At 39.7% G+C, this 17,586-nt stretch overlaps 1 protein-coding gene across 1 annotated transcript in view; it reads right to left on the bottom strand.

Moving 5' to 3' along the window:
• Positions 1-2,778: 2,778 nt before the first annotated feature.
• KIF15 (kinesin family member 15) overlaps positions 2,779-17,586 on the bottom strand; it is a 53,474-nt gene continuing 38,666 nt past the window's right edge. Inside the window, exons 27-35 of the mRNA XM_060781772.2 lie at positions 15,344-15,490; positions 13,852-13,956; positions 13,292-13,456; positions 12,686-12,795; positions 10,260-10,332; positions 7,513-7,550; positions 5,722-5,887; positions 5,415-5,546; positions 2,779-3,833 (exon numbers count right to left, since the gene is read on the bottom strand). Coding sequence (XP_060637755.2) covers positions 3,774-3,833; positions 5,415-5,546; positions 5,722-5,887; positions 7,513-7,550; positions 10,260-10,332; positions 12,686-12,795; positions 13,292-13,456; positions 13,852-13,956; positions 15,344-15,490 — 996 coding nt within the window. The 3' untranslated portion in view covers positions 2,779-3,773. The remainder of the gene's footprint in view (positions 3,834-5,414; positions 5,547-5,721; positions 5,888-7,512; positions 7,551-10,259; positions 10,333-12,685; positions 12,796-13,291; positions 13,457-13,851; positions 13,957-15,343; positions 15,491-17,586) is intronic.

Below are 17,586 nucleotides of genomic sequence, written 5' to 3'. Positions count from 1 at the left end.
GTGGAGATACCAGAATGAAGAACTTGAAATGAAAAAACCTGACTGCTAGTAAAAAGTGACAAAAATCTACCGTCTTGTGGTCTAATACCACATGAAAAAAGGCATCCTTCAAATCAATGCTACTGAACCATGTCTTGCTGGATAACAGAGGGAGGATGGTTGGTAATGACAATACCTGAAATTTGCAATATGCAATATATGCATAAAATCCTGTAAGGTCCAAACCTGGCCAAAGCCCACTGCCTTTATTGGAAACCAAAAAACAGCTGAGGAAAAGGAAAAAGAAGGAAACATAGAAAGATGTAAAGAAGCTACTGCTCCTTTGAAACAAGTAATTACCTCCTGCTATAACACAGGAGGAGGAGTGGCCCGTAGAGTCCCTACTGGGGACAGTTTGAAAAATTCAATTGCATAAACATGCTCTGTAATCTCCAACACCTATGAGTGAGAAGAGATCTAATGCCATGCATCTAAAAATGATGAGGTGGAGCTCCAAAAACTGGAGCTGAAGGGTTGGAGGCTATTAAAGAAGAGAAAATGCATGCGAAAAAACTATTGGCCCTGATCTTCTTCTTTCCCTTTATTTTGTTGTCACCCCTGGATAATTAAGCTGAGGGGCTGGCCACCACAATCTAGGCTAGATTGTGGTAAAAAGCCAAACTTAGAAGCAGGCTATGTTCTGCCATGGGCAGTTATCCTGCCATTGCTCTGCCTACTTTGGAGAGGGTAGAGGATCTACACATGCTGGTGGATGGCTGCTGCAACAGCAGCAAACACCTTAGTACTGTATCGGTGCTGTGCTTAGCCGTAGCATTGTGATGAGAAGCTAAGATGAGATACTACTGACAGAAAGCCCTTGGGATCTGTTGATGTTGTAGGGGAAGAAGATCCAAAGAAGGTGCTGAGCTATGCCACAAGAGCACCTGAGAGGCTGCCAGACAAGCATGGTAATGAATCATGCAAGTGAGTAGGCTAGCAGTGGGGTGGATCTTCTTATCACAGTGGATTAAACAACTTTGACCACAATAAAGTACAGTTTAGTAGGCTTAACTAACCACTCTGCTGAAAAGGTGCGTATGCAGTAAAGTGCAGTTACAAACTTAGAAATTCCAGACACAGATACAGGAGTTGCCCTTTGTTTTTCTCCAAGCTTAAGCGAATATGGAAGTGCTGGGAGAACTGTACTTGGAGCTTGTTTCTGCTGTTGCTCAACTGAGAAAAGCAGATCCTCTAAGCAATCAAGGAGAAAAAATTAGGTAACACATCCCCTAAGGAAGCTGGGATGGAAAAGTCCTCCTCAAGAGTAGGAGAAATCTGCTACTCATAGGAGTCAAAATCTACATCAGACTCATTGACTGGTTGCAGCTGAAGGAAGCACCAGAATGAGCTTAGGAAAAAGTTTTAATAAACTCCTGAAAACCAAAAGAAGGGACTACAAATCCTTGAAAAGGAGAGGAAGGTGCAGTTTGCCTATGCAAAAGAGTAGCAACCTACCTGTTGAGGCATGGGCCAAGTGGAGATGGGGCCCAAAAGACACAGTACTTACAGTCTGAGCCGTCACTGAAGCTCCCAGGCAGCATGACGCAGAGGGAGGATAGTAGCCCGAAGGCCCCTCCAAGGAGTTATATTCCATGGGCTTAGACCCAAAGCCTTGGCAGCCATCACTCACACAGGTGGCGTGGCTACCTTGAGCCTCCCCTCCCCTGAGGGGGGCAAAAGCATGGCAGGAATTGTTGCAACCCGAAGGCCCCTCCAAGGCGTTATATGCCATGGGCGTGGAGGTAAAGCCTTGGCTAGCCATCACTCACACAGGTGGCGTGGCTGCCTTGAGCCTCCCCTCCCCTGAGGGGGGCAAAAGCATGGCAGGGATCGTTGCAACACAAAGGCCCCTCCAAGGCGTTATATGCCATGGGCGTGGAGGTAAAGCCTTGGCTAGCCATCACTCACATAGGTGGCGTGGCTGCCTTGAGCCTCCCCTCCCCTGAGGGGGGCAAAAGCATGGCAGGAATTGTTGCAACACAAAGGCCCCTCCAAGGCGTTATATGCCATGGGCGTGGAGGCAAAGCGTTGGCTAGCCATCACTCACACAGGTGGCGTGGCTGCCTTGAGCCTCCCCTCCCCTGAGGGGGGCAAAAGCATGGCAGGGATCGTTGCAGCGTCCACTGCCTGCTGGGGTAAATGGGGCAGAGAAAGCACGGGCAGTGAGAGCAAGCTGTCCTTAAAAAAACAGAGACAGCTGAGAGGCGTGGCTGCAACCCAAAACAAAGTTATTGGCACAAAGCCACAGTGGCAGTTTGTTGCCACAAGCTCTACCAGTTCCTGGGTCTGGAAGGGGTGGTAGGCTGGTAAAAATCTTCTTCCCTCCTGCTTTCTGAGCGAGGGGAACAGAAGAAAAAGAAGGTAAGTTACTGCCCATTGCCAAAGGCAAAAAAGCCTGCGCCTCAGAGGACACGGCATTTTTTTTTTTTTTAGAGGGAGGGAGTGGGTTTGTCCTCCCACTAGCCTAAATAGCATAAACAAAGGCCCCAGAACAAAAGTTGGAATTGCTGTCTGTTAGAGTAGTCAAACTGGAGTCCTTGAGTCAAACCAATAGTTGTTTTAGGAGAACACCGAGTTGTTGCTGCTTTCGCGGACAAAAGGAATTAAGGCTCCAAGCCCCGCTGCCTGGCTTTATTAGGAGTAGATGGGCGGGGCTGGAGTCCCTAATTAGGAAAAGCTTTCAAGAAAGATCCGAGTCAGCTGCGTGGACGCAGGGAAATACCACAGGTGTGGATTTCACAGTACCACGCAGAAGAATTAAATTTGCACTAAGGCTAACTTAATGGTAAATCACAAAACATGTCCCCCTTATATTTTTTATTTATTGAGTACTAACAGTTCAGTATTTGGAATTCATGTCCATTTCAATGTAAACAAGGAAGTCTTGTGGAATTAACTGAGTACCACACATGCGTGTGACTTCAGGCTGGATCACACTGCTGACATCAATGTTCAACAGCATTAGGCCAAGGGGATAACTTCCAAAGACAACTAGTTAAAATGAAGGAAGTCTAGGATATCAAAATTACATTGTTCATATTAACAGGCAAGAGTCTGTCTTGACATGTATTTCATAGGTATATCATTTACAAAACAAAAACAAAAAACTTTCTTGTACAAAACATTTTTGAGCAAAGATGAATTAATTCATAGTCTTAAGATATACTGCTTGAACATTCAACATATATACATGATAGAAAACACATATATACATAGTAGAAAACACATTAGAGGTATTGTTTAGTCCCAAATGAGTTCATTCTGTGAAATCCACTGCTTTCTTGGAAAGACAGGAAACCAGGAAGTGTAGGTCCTATTTTAATAGAGTGGTGCAGTAACTCCTAAGTTTTAGCCTGAACTTTACAGGAATCATCCTGTACCAAACCAGTCTGGGAAGCAGGGGAGATAGCTGTGCTGAAAAGTGGCACAGAATATATATGATTAGGATTGATTTGTCAGCACAGCACAGCAAGACACAGAAGATCCATTCATCTAATCGGTGCTTGCTAACTTGAACAAGGAGATTTTCTGGCTCATGGGACTAACATTAAGTACTATTTCTTTGCTTTGTAGATATTGCTAATATTTATCGGGGCAGTAAACTTACTATGAAGGCTCATTCCTTTGACCTTGAAGGAGCTGGGGGTGGTGACGGCCGACAGGGAGCTCTGGCGTGGACTGGTCCATGAGGTCATGAAGAGTCTGAGACGACTGAACGAATGAACAACAACAAACTATGATTCTTGACTTCTTCCTTTCAAACAGGCATTTTCAGCTCGAAGAATGTCTACTTCCTGCAAAGATACAATGGAAAGTTTGTGTTTACTATGAAGGCTCATTCCTTTCTCATACTGGAAAGTGAGAATAACAGGAAGACATTGGTTATTATATGTTTTTAATGGTTTCTGTATTGTATTGATTTTATAATGCCATTTTAATTGTACGAGGGTTGAATGAAAAGTAATGCCTCCACCTTTGGTACTTGGGTTTAGATGGGAATGTTTTAATAAATCAAACGCAGAAATAATCCTTAGAATGTGCTCTTTAACTACCACTATTCACTTTTCCACACAATCACCAGACAACTGGATACATTTCTGCCAACAATGAACAAGTTTTCTGAAGCCATCATGGAGGAAGTCAACACTGTTTCCGCAACCAGCATCTCACAGTTCTCTCAATGTCTTCATCAGAAGCATAATGATGTCCCCACAGATCATCTTTCATTATCGGGAACAGATGGAGGTCAGACGGTGCTAAATCTGGACTGTATGGAGGACGTCGTACGGTGGTGAGATCCAGTCTCTGAAGTTTCAAGTCTGTGCGCTTTCATTTCAGGCGTCAGCATCCTGGGTACCCATCATGCACAGATCTTCCAATAGCCAAGCAAAGCAATAATATGACCCACACATTCTTGTGAAATGTCGATTATGCTTGAAATTTCTCTCTGAGTGGTACAACGATCGTCCTGAATCAATCTGTCAATCTTTTGCTTGTGAAACTCGATGGTTGCTGTCATAGGACGTCCAACTCTTTATTTGTCATGCAAGTCAGATGTTCCAACCTCAACATCTTTAAACTTACTCGCCCAACGATGCACAGTACTCACATCAACACAATCATCATAAACAGCTTGTATTCTCCGATGAATCTCCTTTGGGGTGACAACTTCTGTTGTCAAGAATTCAATGACTACACGTTGCTTAAGTCGCATTGACTGACTGCCTGTGCAGGGTTCCATACTTCGCACTTTAACAACACAACCGTTCAATGCTAAGGCTTCCCACCAAAATGGAACCATAGAGGAGAGTCTACTGAACAAGCCAGTACCTGCCGCATACCAGTACTGCAATCTGTTGAGGAGTTATGAAGGTGGAGGCATTACTTTTCCTTCAACACTCATATATTGTCTATTTTAATGGCATCAAATTGCTGCCGATTTGTAAGCTGTCTTGAGTTGCCTTCAGGCTTGAGAAAGGCGGGTTAGAAATATCACAAATAAATAAAAAAAATATAATGGGTGCATCCCAAAGGATAGCATTAAATTGTTCCCTACCACCCAAGAAAGCCGAAAGGAGTCCAAAAAATGATAGGCGAGAACATGCAGCACAGAAGAGAGGAGCAATGGAGGTAAAGGATTTCACTCCAACTGCAGATTGCAAACACACTGGACCTACTGTATAAGGCCATGGTAATCCCACTGTTCTAATATTCTCTAGGCTTAGAGCAGTGGTTCTCAGCCTGGGTTCCCCAGATGTTTTTGGCCTTTAACTCCCAGAAATCCTAACAGCTGGTAAACTGGCTGGGATTTCTGGGAGTTGTAGGCCAAAAACATCTGGGGACCACTGGCTTAGAAGATTCTCATTTGATATTACCTCCATCAGTTTAGCATGTTCTTTCTTCAGTTTCACAAGATATTGGATCTTCTGATTTACATTTTGGTGACCAACCAGTTTTCCATTCTCCTCAGCCAGGGTCTCAATCTGTTTCCTTAGAAGGGCCATCTCCTGTATTTCAAGAAAGACACCAGGACAATAAGAAATTTACTTGAAAGCAGAGCTTGTCACATCTAGACATTTAGTTTCTATTAAGGTCTACTTGAAGTCATAGAACCATCAAACTTTTTGTCCATACTGTGTGTTTATTATGGAGCCCAGGTAAGTATTATTAAACCATGTTTACCATTTCCATTTTAATCCTTTCTTCACATGTTTCCTCTAGTTTTGATCTCATCTGCTGTTTCTGTTCAAATGCCGTTGACTCTAAAGCTCTTAATCGTTCCATCTCTTGAACCATTTCATGAAAAGTAAGCTCCTTAATTTCAAGGTTTCCTCTAGTTCTTTCTAACCTGCAGAAAAAGATTACAACTAAGAGCATTATTTCTTGCGTTGGATTAGAAATTTATGTTGCACTGTTCTTTCACTGATCTTCCAAGCCAACTGGATACCTTTTCATAGCAAGGAGCACAAGAGTCTGAATCCCTTCTTGATATTTGTTAAGAACCTACTGTTTTATCAATATAACATAGCAGGAAGATACAGGATTGGGAAACAGCTTCCTCTATCGGAAAAGCACTATAGTTCACTGATAACAGTACATCTAAAATCTTGCTTCTTGGGGTAGCTCTGAGCTGTTCCAGAGTAGTTAGCACAATCTGTATATGATCCTCTGTAAGTAAGATTTCATACTACTATGTGAATCTACAATTTCAAATTAATTTATGTTGACAACCTAGTTTAAATTTTCTAATCAGAAAGCAGTCTGGTTACATTCTGCCTGAAATATAAGCATATATTCATTAGCAAAGCGTTTGACAGAGAAGCTTTTTAAACATGTTTTTCACCTACTCTTTAATATCTTGGCCTTTTATCTAACTGGATTTTTTTACACAACATCAACACTGGGAGGATGGTGAATGAAGATTGGAAAATATATTTTCAGTGTCAGGCTGAAGCATCATTTCTGCAATATCAATGCAATAAGCCTTGAACTGAAAAATATGTGGATTCTGCTATAGTTAATTCTACTATCATTTTGTGTGCCCTACAATAGACAAGGTAAACAACAGCTGCCTCCAGAAGCCCTTACTCAGAAAATAGCAAAACAGAAAGGAAAGATCAATCTGTCTCACCAAGTACCAACTGCATATTAAAAAAATCCCATAGACCTGGATGTTTGGCCAACAAAACAGAAACAATAAAAGTAGGATATAGTGAAAAGTGGGGCCCCTAGTGGCACAGCACGTCAGCAGTTCGAATCCAGGGAGCAAAATGAGCTCTCACTGTTAGGCCCAGTTTCTGCCAACCTAGTAGTTTGAAAACATGCAAATGTGAGTAGATCAATAGGCACTGCTTCTGCGGGAAGGTTATGGCACTCCATGCAGTCATCCTGGCCACATGACCTTGGAGGTGTCTACGGGCAACGCCAGCTCTTCGGGTTAGAAATGGAGGTGAGCACCCCCCCCCCCCGAGCCCGACACAACTAGACTTAATGTCGGGGGAAACCTTTGCCTATAGTGAAAGAAAGTTATCTGTAGAAGCCTTCTGGAAGGCTTCACGTCTCAAGAAGATTCAAACGTTTTTGATTACTTATGCAAGAGTTAGTTGACATGGTTCTTTCATTTCACAAGTGCATGTTGCTAATTTTGAATGAAACATTTGCTGAAATATGCTGACTTAGCCTTCCTTCTAGTGATGTAATAACCTATGCCATATTCTTTTCAAGTTGTGTTTGCTTACTGTATACCTGTTGTTGTTTTTGTTGTTGTTATTGTTTGCATTTTATTTGATGTTATTACTTGTTTGTTGTATTTTACTATTCCTGCCTCTGATACCAAATTCTCAGGGACACGTCTGCTTTATTAAACGAGATATACTTGTACTTATTTTCTTGATCTTCATGTGTTCATTTCTCTGTAAGCTCAGTGTTAAGTGAATGGTTAAGCCTTACATACTTATTTAATATTCAACTTACTCTGATCTGACTTTCAACAGTTCTTCCTCAAGTTTATTCTGGAAAAGAAAATAAAGGTCACAGTATGTTGGAATCATTCTAGAAGTGATACGTCAATGACCAATGAACTACCTCAACTGGGCTCTACATGTCTTTTCAGCACTCTGTACTTTCTCTATTGCAGCCAGGCACACGCTTATTATGTCCTTGTAGACAATGGAATGTTCATGCATTTTGTTGTTTGCATAAATCTATAATTTGAAAAATATTTATTATGGCTGAAAATTCCATCGTAATGGGCACTCTCAAGTTTACCTTGACAATGTGAACTGGCTTTTCTGAGTAAAGGGGAGGGAGCCCACTACAGATGGACAAAAGACACAAGAGAGGACAGCCTCTGTCCAGTGCTGCTGGGTGATGCAAAGTGCAGGAGGAGCAAAGAAGGTATCCAAATTTATGAATATAGGTTGAGCCACCCTTACCAGGAAATTCAGTCTCCAAAACCCAAAACATTTTGGTTCAGCCTTTGAGCAGTAGCATTATTGCTCATTTGTCTCAGATCTTCAGTGTTTCTCCAGCTTTGCACTTCATACATTCACTACTTGTGTTGTGTATGAGACATGAGCCTGGAGAGAGACTGGGGATCTGAGAAACAAATGAGAAATAAAACCGTAGCCAATGCGGACAACTGGCAGCAAGACGATTCCCCATCTGCTGGGGGTGCTTTGATTGTGTTTTTCTTGCATGGCAGGGGGTTGCAGTAGATGGCCCATGTGGTCTCTTCCAACTTTATTACACTATGAATTTCAGAGATTCTCAGTCTCAATCCAGCTTCATGTCTCGCATAACACAAGTCTTTTTTTCAGATTGTGTCAGGAGCGACTTGAAAAACTGCAAGTTGCTTCAGGTGTGAGAAAATTGGAGCCAATGAGACAGAAAGTTCAAGAGACAGAGAAGTGCACCCACAAAGGGCTACAAAGTGGAAAATGCATTCAACCAGTAAATAGTACAATAAGGATAACGGACTAATGGAACTGTCAATTGGACAAGCCTTGTACTATTATCTGGATTACGTGATTTTAATTGATGTTTTAATCATTAATTTCTAATTGAATGGCTTTAATTATATTAATTTTTAAATTTATATTTATGGGCATCAAACCGCTGTCTGCTAGGGTGAGAAGGGCGGGATAAAAATGTGAAATAAATAAATAATAAATAAAATGTTCAAGAACAATGTAAGCCATCTTGGTATACCATATTTCTTTGCATAATACTTTGCATAATAGTTGCACCCTGATTTTTGGGTGGCAAAATTGGCATTTTTGTGTTCCTCTCATAATAGGCACAAAGCCATTTTCTCTGAAGGAAAGGCACTTTTAAAAACTTGAAATTGAGGTCTCTGGAACTTAGATCTTCCCTCCTTCCTCACAAAAGCTCCATTTCAGATTTTGTAAACTGCCTTACTTTCAGAGAAAGAAGGGAGGGGAAATCACCCTGCTCCTTCCTTCTTGGCAAGGCAGTTAGAAAACAAACAAACCAGAAAAGTTTGTTTGAGGCGGGATCATCCCTCCTCATCCTCCTTCTTGAAGGTAATGGAGTTGTTATTGTTTTTTGTTTGTTTTTGCTTTAAAGAAACTGGAGAATTAAAAGCATTTCCCCCCAAATTGGGTAATAGTTACACCTGCTTTTTGGGGTTAAAAAAAAGAGAATATAAAAATAGTATTCCATAATCCAGAATATGGAATACTTCTGATCCCAAGTATTTCAGACAAGGAATACTCAACTTGAATTACTATTGTCTTCTTTACTATTTTTGTACAAGTAATCAAGAACTACAATTCAAACAAGAGATAAAAAAATAGGTGATTAGACCTATTGTTCAAGGCCTGGGCAATACACACATAATACTGGCTCTCCACATTTGTAAGTCTAACTTTTGCAGAGTTTATTCTTTGTGGATTTGATTAATATGTTCTCTCTAAGGATCTCTTGGTTCTCCAGTGTGACTATGATCAATTTCTGAGAGAAGTTAATCACAGAGTCATGCTAGAGGATCTAGTGAGAACACTTTTCTAGGAATCTCTAGGCACTCCAATGTGATTCTATGGTCAAATTCCAGTGGAACCAGAAATGTTCCATATTGTGGATTGCGGAAACCTGCACAGGCAGTCCCCAAGGTACAAACAAGATAGGTTCTGTAGGTCTGTTCCCAAGTTAAATTTGTATATAGGTCGGAACACGTACATTTCTTATATATAGCTTTAAATAGCATAGAGAAGGGTTAACACTTCTGAGACATTTTCTTTGCTGTCTGCGCCCCGTTCAGAATATTTCACCTCACTTTCTGTCCCTGTGACAGCTGGATTTTGAACATCATGGAAACAAAAATTGGTGATAAAGCTTCAGTCAAGACGCCTTTTCCCCATGATAACTCTTTCAAGAGTGAATTTCCCTTCCTAGGGGTAGATTTCTCTCACTTGCTGTTGTCTCACTCTCATTCTTAACTATGAGTTGCTTGTAAGTTGGATGTTTGTAGGTCAGGGGCTGCCTGTATTTACATTCAATAACTTTGAATCAGAGAATAGTACTTCAGGACCTAGATTCCTAGAAAACTGTTCTCTTAGGTTATAAGAACCCATTTTTAAATGTAATTGTTTCCACTTTCATGGGCTTTTTCCCATTTTCGCACTTTTAACAGTGGGAAAAGTGGAGGGCCTGCTGTATAACACATGGAATAATCTTAACTAACACAAAAGTTGCAATACCTTTGACAGTCTCTCTTCAGTTAATTCTTTCTCTTTTTTTCTCAGTTCTTGGATATCTGGATTGTTTGTCCCACTGCAAGAAACCCAATTATCTACTTGATTTATAGCCTGCTTTTCTCCCAAATGGGACTCAAAGTGGCTTACAATACAAATTGAAACAGAACATTTAAGACAGCATGGAGAACAAAGTATAACAAGTAGTAAAACATATATCCAATAAAACCACTTCTTAAAACATTAACATCAAAACAATTAAAACACTTAAATATGTACTTTACACTAAAAAAAACGCACACTGAATTACATATCACTCTCCCTTGGTCAGTTAAGGCTGAAGAAAGGTCTTTGTCTGCCGTGAAAAAGGCAGCAGAGAAGAAGTAAACTGAACCTTCCAAAGTACTGAGAAGAAGGCTCTCTCCTGTGTCCTCAACAGCAAAGCCCGAGATGATGGTGAGATGGAGAGAAAGTATTTCCCTAAGCCTCTGATAGGCTCATATAGTGCAATATGAACATTCAGAGTCTGTGCTTAATCCATTATAGAGTGCATTTAGAGCATCCTCGTGAATCAAATGGGTTTTTAAAACTTTACAATTGTTTCTACACAGCAGCCTAAAAATATCCCCATATTGTAGCTAGGTTAATGGATTATTTATCTGTAACGCCTTGTTGTGCCTCCATAAAGACTCTCCTTATTTAAGACCTTTTTTTAGTTAGAGGGGATTAGCATTTCATGTACAGTTTTGTGTGTGTGTGGGTGGGGGGGGGGTGTCAATCTAGAAAGCCTTTTCCCTTTAAGCCTTAGGCAAAACCCTTCTTGTTCCTTGAAGAATCAGCCATTTTAAGTCAAAGGTGAGGAGAAAGGAAGGCGAAGAATGTTCACAAAATAGCACGTCACAGACAGAGTCCAGATGGAGTTATATTGGAGTCAAGTCAGAGACATTTCAAGTCAAAGTAGAAGTTCAAGTCAAGCATTACTCAAGACAGACAGACACCAACAAGAGAAGAAAAAGTAGAGAAATTAAGTAATTCAGAGCCCCTCTCTCAAGGACTTTAACTCCCTTCTGAGGACTGTGCCAGTTAGACCCAGGAGGAGAAAAGGGTTGAAGCTAATTTCAGTTATTAAATCTAGCTGACCGTTTGTCTAAGTGTCCTCCATCTGTTCCCTGCACAACTAGTTCATCTTCCAAACAGTTAGATAGCGTGGGGGCGGAACAATCTGTAATAGCCTTTTGTTTAGACTAGGGTGTCAAACCCTCAATAGGGCTACATCAGCCTTTTGGTTGCCTTCAAAGGGCCGTTGAATTCATGGATAGAGAATCCATAAACACAGAGAGCCAATTATAATTCTTTTACAGAGTGGCCAATGCTCTTTAGTTTTTACCTATTTTCGGTCCCCAGATGTTACTGAATGACAAGTCTCATCACTTTTAATTATCTGTCATGCGGATTGGGGATACCCAACAGCACTTGTGGCTCTGAGGTTGGGGAAAGGGTAAAGGACACTTTAAAGTTATACATCATATCCACAAGCCTTGTATCTAAATTCAATCCAACTATTGTGACTAAATAGAACAAACTTAAGTCTTCCAGATGTTCCTGTATCACAACTCCCATCAGCTCTGGTCATAATATCTAATGATAAGGAATACAGGAGCTGTAGGCCAACATCTGAAGGCCACATAAAATGACATGGCAGGTTTTGAGTTTGACACATGTGATTTAGACAAAGGGGCAGGAAATTTTATGGGAATAGATGGGATGAACTAATTCTACCCAAGTCCATCAAGGGACCTTAACCTACTACCACACCATTGAATTTCAGCAGTGGAGCAGAAGCAAAACCCTAGCACACCTTGTTTTCAAGATAGACTATCTACTAAAATGATTCAATTTTGAAATAGAGCAATATTCTGAAGTGTCTGGATGTTTTACCTAAAGTGAGGACTTAAAAAAAAACAACAGGATGTTGGTTCTGGTCTACAATCTTCAAGTCATTCGCCATATTCCTATTCTTGTTAGTGAACAAGACCTACTGGACTGACAGCAACCTCTTTTCTAGCAGAACAGGCATGACTGCAGTGAGGAAACATCCTTCTAGCACAGACATGAGCAAACTTTGGCCCTTCATATGTTTTGGCCCTTCATATGTTTTGAGTTAGGAACTCCCACAATTCCTAACTCAAGGCTTGCCTACCAGTTGATAGGGATTGTGGCAATTGAAATCCAAAACAGCTGGAGGGCCAAAGTTTGCCCATGCCTGCTCTAGAGAATAACCTGACTCCCACCAATTGCCCACCTATTTATTCCTGGAAAGTGTTATATGCATCAAAAGCCACTATCATGGAAATCTGAAAAAAAAGTATATTTCAGCTGTTTGCTCTAACTCTACATAATAACTCATGACTAAACTTGATAGTGATCTGTACCTGATCTGCCTTCCTCTTCTGGATTCTTCAAGTTGGCTCTGGAGATTTCTGTTATTTTCCATTAATACCTGCATTTCAAGACGCATATTTTCCAATTCGCATAGCTGACCCTAAGTCACAGAAGACAAAGCAATTTATGACAAGCTTTTAATTTCAATTCTCTTAAATACAAACCTGAACACCTTTGTATTTTAAAATGTCTACCAAAGATCTTTCTTTAGGACCATAGAGACAACTTATAGAAGCCATGTCATGGCTAAGATCTGCTACATTCATAGTGTAGCCTAAGTATGTACTACCCTCGATTCTGCTGCTGCCTTGAGTTTACCTGCTCTGCGATGATTGATTAGCTGCTCATTCACTAAAACAAAAATTAAACAACAGCTGTCCGTAGATCACTGTTTGCCATAGGGACAAAACTTACACAGCCTTCCACTTCACAAGGATTTTATGCTACCACTGTGTCCCAAGAGGATTTGGTCTTAGTTGTCTGTTCAACCAACTTGGATGCTCAACTCCTTCTCACCCTTTTTACAATAAGTTCGCACAAGACAATGACGACTGCATATCCAGAGCACTGAAACATGGACACCACATCAAACTCACCTTTAGTCTTAGAATTTCCTTGTTTTTAGCCTCTCTTTCTTCATTTAACTCAGTAACAAGACTTTCCAGGGTAATTGTGGCTGCTCTCTGGTTTGCTATCTCTTGCTCATGTGTTTCTAATAGCTTTGCAAGATTTGCATCAAAATGGGATGGAGACTGGGGAGTCTATAAAGCAAATAGAAGCATTTGAATAGCACATAACATGTACATACACTGTAACTACTGTGGAGATTTGATCTATGTTGTACTTGGGTGTGTGTGTCAATTTTTTTGCTTTGTTTTGCTGTGAGCATTAAGGATTTGGAATATAATTGGAATTTACAATGGCAAAATGCTAATCCATGTGAGTTAAATATAATGTTATAATAAACAACACAGGTTGTTTATTATATGCAATTCAGTGACTTATACAGCAAGTAAAAAACAAACATTGTGCTACTAAAACACAAATTCAGATAGTTTTAAAACTTCTCTCTCAACAGTAAGAGATCACCAGATATATTCCATGAAAGGAACGAAATTTCATAAAACAATGGAGAAGTTCCTAAGAAATGTTATACCTGTGGAAGTGCTTCAGCAGAAGAATCCATAACACAGTCTAACTGGTGAATTTTAGATTCATATTCAATCCTCCTGTGTTCCAGTTCTTCTGTCTTTTTGCTCAGCTACATAAAATACAAACAGGTTAAAAAGGCAACACACTTTTGCAAAGGTATTTACAAGAACCTAGCTAAGGTTCGATGGTTACACTGTGATTTACACTGTTAGGCTGTGAGCTTTAAACGTAATTTGAATTGTATTTATTTTATCTTAACTGTACGTTAACTTTATATCCACTCAGTACTATTTAATTTTGTGTGTGTGTGTGTGTGTGTGTTTTGAACTGTGATCAGATTGTATAGTTGTTAGTTGTCTTGAGAAAGCAGGGTATACTGTATATACTCGAGTATAAGCCGACCCGAATATAAGCCGAGGCACCTAATTTTACCACAAAAAACTGGGAAAACGTATTGACTCGAGTATAAGCTGAGGGTGGGAAATGCAGAGGCTACTGGTAAATTTCAAAATAAAAATAGATACCAATAATATACATTAATTGAGGCATCAGTAGGTTAAATGTTTTTGAATATTTACATAAAACTGTAATTTAAGATAAGACTATCCAACTCTGATCAAACCATTATTTTAACTTTCTTCAATGTAAATGTGCTTACATATCCTTCTAATAATAATAAAGACAGTAAAATAATAACTGTAATAAAATTATAGGAGTAAAATAATGAAAATGTGATAACAGTAATAATAGAGTAAAATAATAAATATAATAATAAAAAGAGTAAAATAATAAATGGAATAAAAATAATAATATCAGAATAAAATAATAAATAACTTTGAATCAAGTTTGAGCCAAGGGGGGCTTTTCAGCCTAAAAAGGACTGTATATACTTGAGTATATACAGTAAATAAAGCTAACAAACAAACCAAGAAACAATATGTGGATAGAGTGTGCAAACATTTGCATTTGGATAAAATTGTTTATCAGGTTAATTGTTTCCCTTCATATCTGCTTCACATTTTTGTAACATTTGAAGAAGCACACATTGAAGCACATTGAAGAAGCACATATTTACAAAGCCTATGCAAGAAAAAGTATTACAAAACCCAATGCAGTAAGAAATAAACCAAACCACATGTTACAAGAAAGTATTATTTTGCTACTTGTCATGGCTGAGAAAAGGATCGATTACTACCTCAGAAGTCTGAAAACAAAATGTTAAAACCAATCTGAAGTACCCTCCTCCAATTGTATTGAAGTAATCACAATATGTTCAGATGCAGAAATGACCCAACATAAAAATTTAATCAAAAGCTTCTGATCAGCAGCAGTTGAACTAAGGAAAAGCAAGGAATGGATGAGGCCAAAACTGGTCTCCATTATGCTATATGAACACTTTCATTACTCCCCTCCCCCACTAGCTGGACCAGATTAGATTATTAAATGCATCTTTCATTTCACTCCCACCACTTAATGACATTAATGCTCATATTTACCTGCTCCTGAAGTTCTTGAATTAATATTTCTTTTCTAATTATATCTTCTTGTGCAGACTGAAGAAGTGCTGCATGATTTTTAGAAGCTTCTGTTAACCTGCTTAGCTGCTCGGTGGTATGAAGCAGTTCCTCAGAAAGAATCTCTTTCTGTGTGAATAAAGAAAAATAGCATCATCAACATAATGACTGGCTCTACCTGTGATAGCACTTAACGCTGCACTGGCCCATTTTCCCCAACTCCCTTTAAAACAATTCTAATAGATATCCAGCATTTAAAATGCATGCATGGCATCTGACCGCAAAATGATCTGAGTCTAAAGTACGAGGGGTATTTTTTAAGTAAGGTCCGTTGGAACATAAGTACACAACGAAAGTTTATTTCAAAAAAGTAAATTTATTTTCAGAAACTACATACTTCACTCTATTTTTTGACATAGTTGCCAAGTTTGTTCAAACACTTAGCATACTTCTGAACCAATTTTTAAATATCCTCTTCATAAAAACTTGCCGCCTGCTCCGCTAACCAAATCATCTGTAATCAAAGAAGGGCGACCGGAGCAGTCCTCATCATGGACGTTGTCACGGCCATCTTTGAATTGTCGTACCCACTTACACACTTTGCTTTCACTCATAACAGTATCACCGTACACTTCACAAATCTGTCAATGAATTTCTGCAGCAGGCAGGTTCCTTGCTGACAAAAACCGTATCACTGAGCGAACTTCACATGCGGCGGGTGAGTTGATAGTCTTAAACATTTTTAAAGCACAGAACAGAACCGTACAGGTTAGCTATAGAGCGGAAACTGAGCACAGTTGTTCCCGAGGCATGCCGGTACATGATGCACGCGTTGCGGTATGCGCGCGAACTACTAGTGTCTACAACAAAACGGACCTTACTTAAAAAATACCCCTCGTATGTTATTGGTGTGGCTCTTTACTATTTCTGTGGCATACAGTTTGAACCACATACATCAAGGTGGAAGGCACAAAGGAATTGCACTTTGAGACAAAATTAAAAATGCAAATCAAAACTATAAGTTACTACTATGCCTAGAAAACATAGAACATTTCATGCCAGCTTAAACAAGAAGATATTTTAGCACAACTGTTCAAAAAACAAACCCTGGCTATTTTGTTTTAATCTCAGCCTTACAGTCTTTCCCAGGCATGGGAAAACTTCAGCCTTCCAGGTGTTTTGGACCGGCTGTTAGGAATTGTGGGAGTTGAAGTCCAAATCTCCTGGAGGGCCGAAGTTTGCCAATACCTGGTCTGTACATTGAGGACTTTCATTTACTCAAAAAGCACAGGACATAAGCAGGTAACAACATGCTGTGGCTTCATGCAGTCCAGATATTTCAATGTAGGTGACCTACACACAAGCAGAAGCTTGCACATTGGACTCTCTATGCAACAAAAACATTTAAAATACAGGTGCCGAATGAAGAAAACGGGACTGAAAGTGGGGTCCCACTCTGGCATTAGTACGGGAAGGCCTTCCATATAGATAAGCTGTCAACAGAGCAAAGTGTATTCACATCACTCTTCCATGGGGTAGACAGCTTATCTGCAGCAGAAGCCTATACTTTCAGATTTTTTAAGAAGTGGAAGTTACTTGCTACTAGCAAGAGAAAAAAAGTTGAGAATGCTAGAATATTTTTCAATTCAGTCAAAATATAAATAAGATATTCCCCAACTAAGGACACTGGTCAATCAGAAAAGGTGCTCCTTTTGTTGAAAAGCAAGAAATCATTTTCAAAACCTGCTTCCGAAGCATATGAGTGTATGCTGTTGTGTTTTCCGGGCTGTACTGCCATGTTCCGGTAGTATTCTCTCCTGACGTTTAGCCCACATCTATGGCAGGCATCCTCAGAGGTTGTGAGGTCAGTTGGAAACTAGGCAAGTGAGGTTTATATATCTGTGGAACATCCAGGGAGGGAGAGAGAACTCTTGCCTGCTTCAGGCAAGTGCGAATGTTGCAACTGGCCACCTTGAGTAGCATTTAATCAAGTGTAATAACCATTCCTAGATATCACTTAGTAGTAAAGAAAGAAACATATACTAATGTATATGATAAGGCCTAGTGGAGTGTTTGTTAAGATGAACAAGGTTAGTTCCAACAAGCTTTCAAAATAAAGTTTAAGCATATTATTCGTGTTACACATTAAATAATATTTTAAAACAATATTTTGAAAATAATGAGCAGCTCAATCTAATAAATGTCTACCCAGAAACAACTTTACT

The sequence above is a fragment of the Anolis sagrei genome, chromosome 6 (genome assembly GCF_037176765.1).
Source record: "Anolis sagrei isolate rAnoSag1 chromosome 6, rAnoSag1.mat, whole genome shotgun sequence".
NCBI classification, from domain to species: Eukaryota; Metazoa; Chordata; class Lepidosauria; order Squamata; family Dactyloidae; genus Anolis; species Anolis sagrei.
The sequence above is the reverse complement of the archived record's forward strand: the minus strand, read 5'-3'. Positions and strand labels throughout refer to the sequence as shown.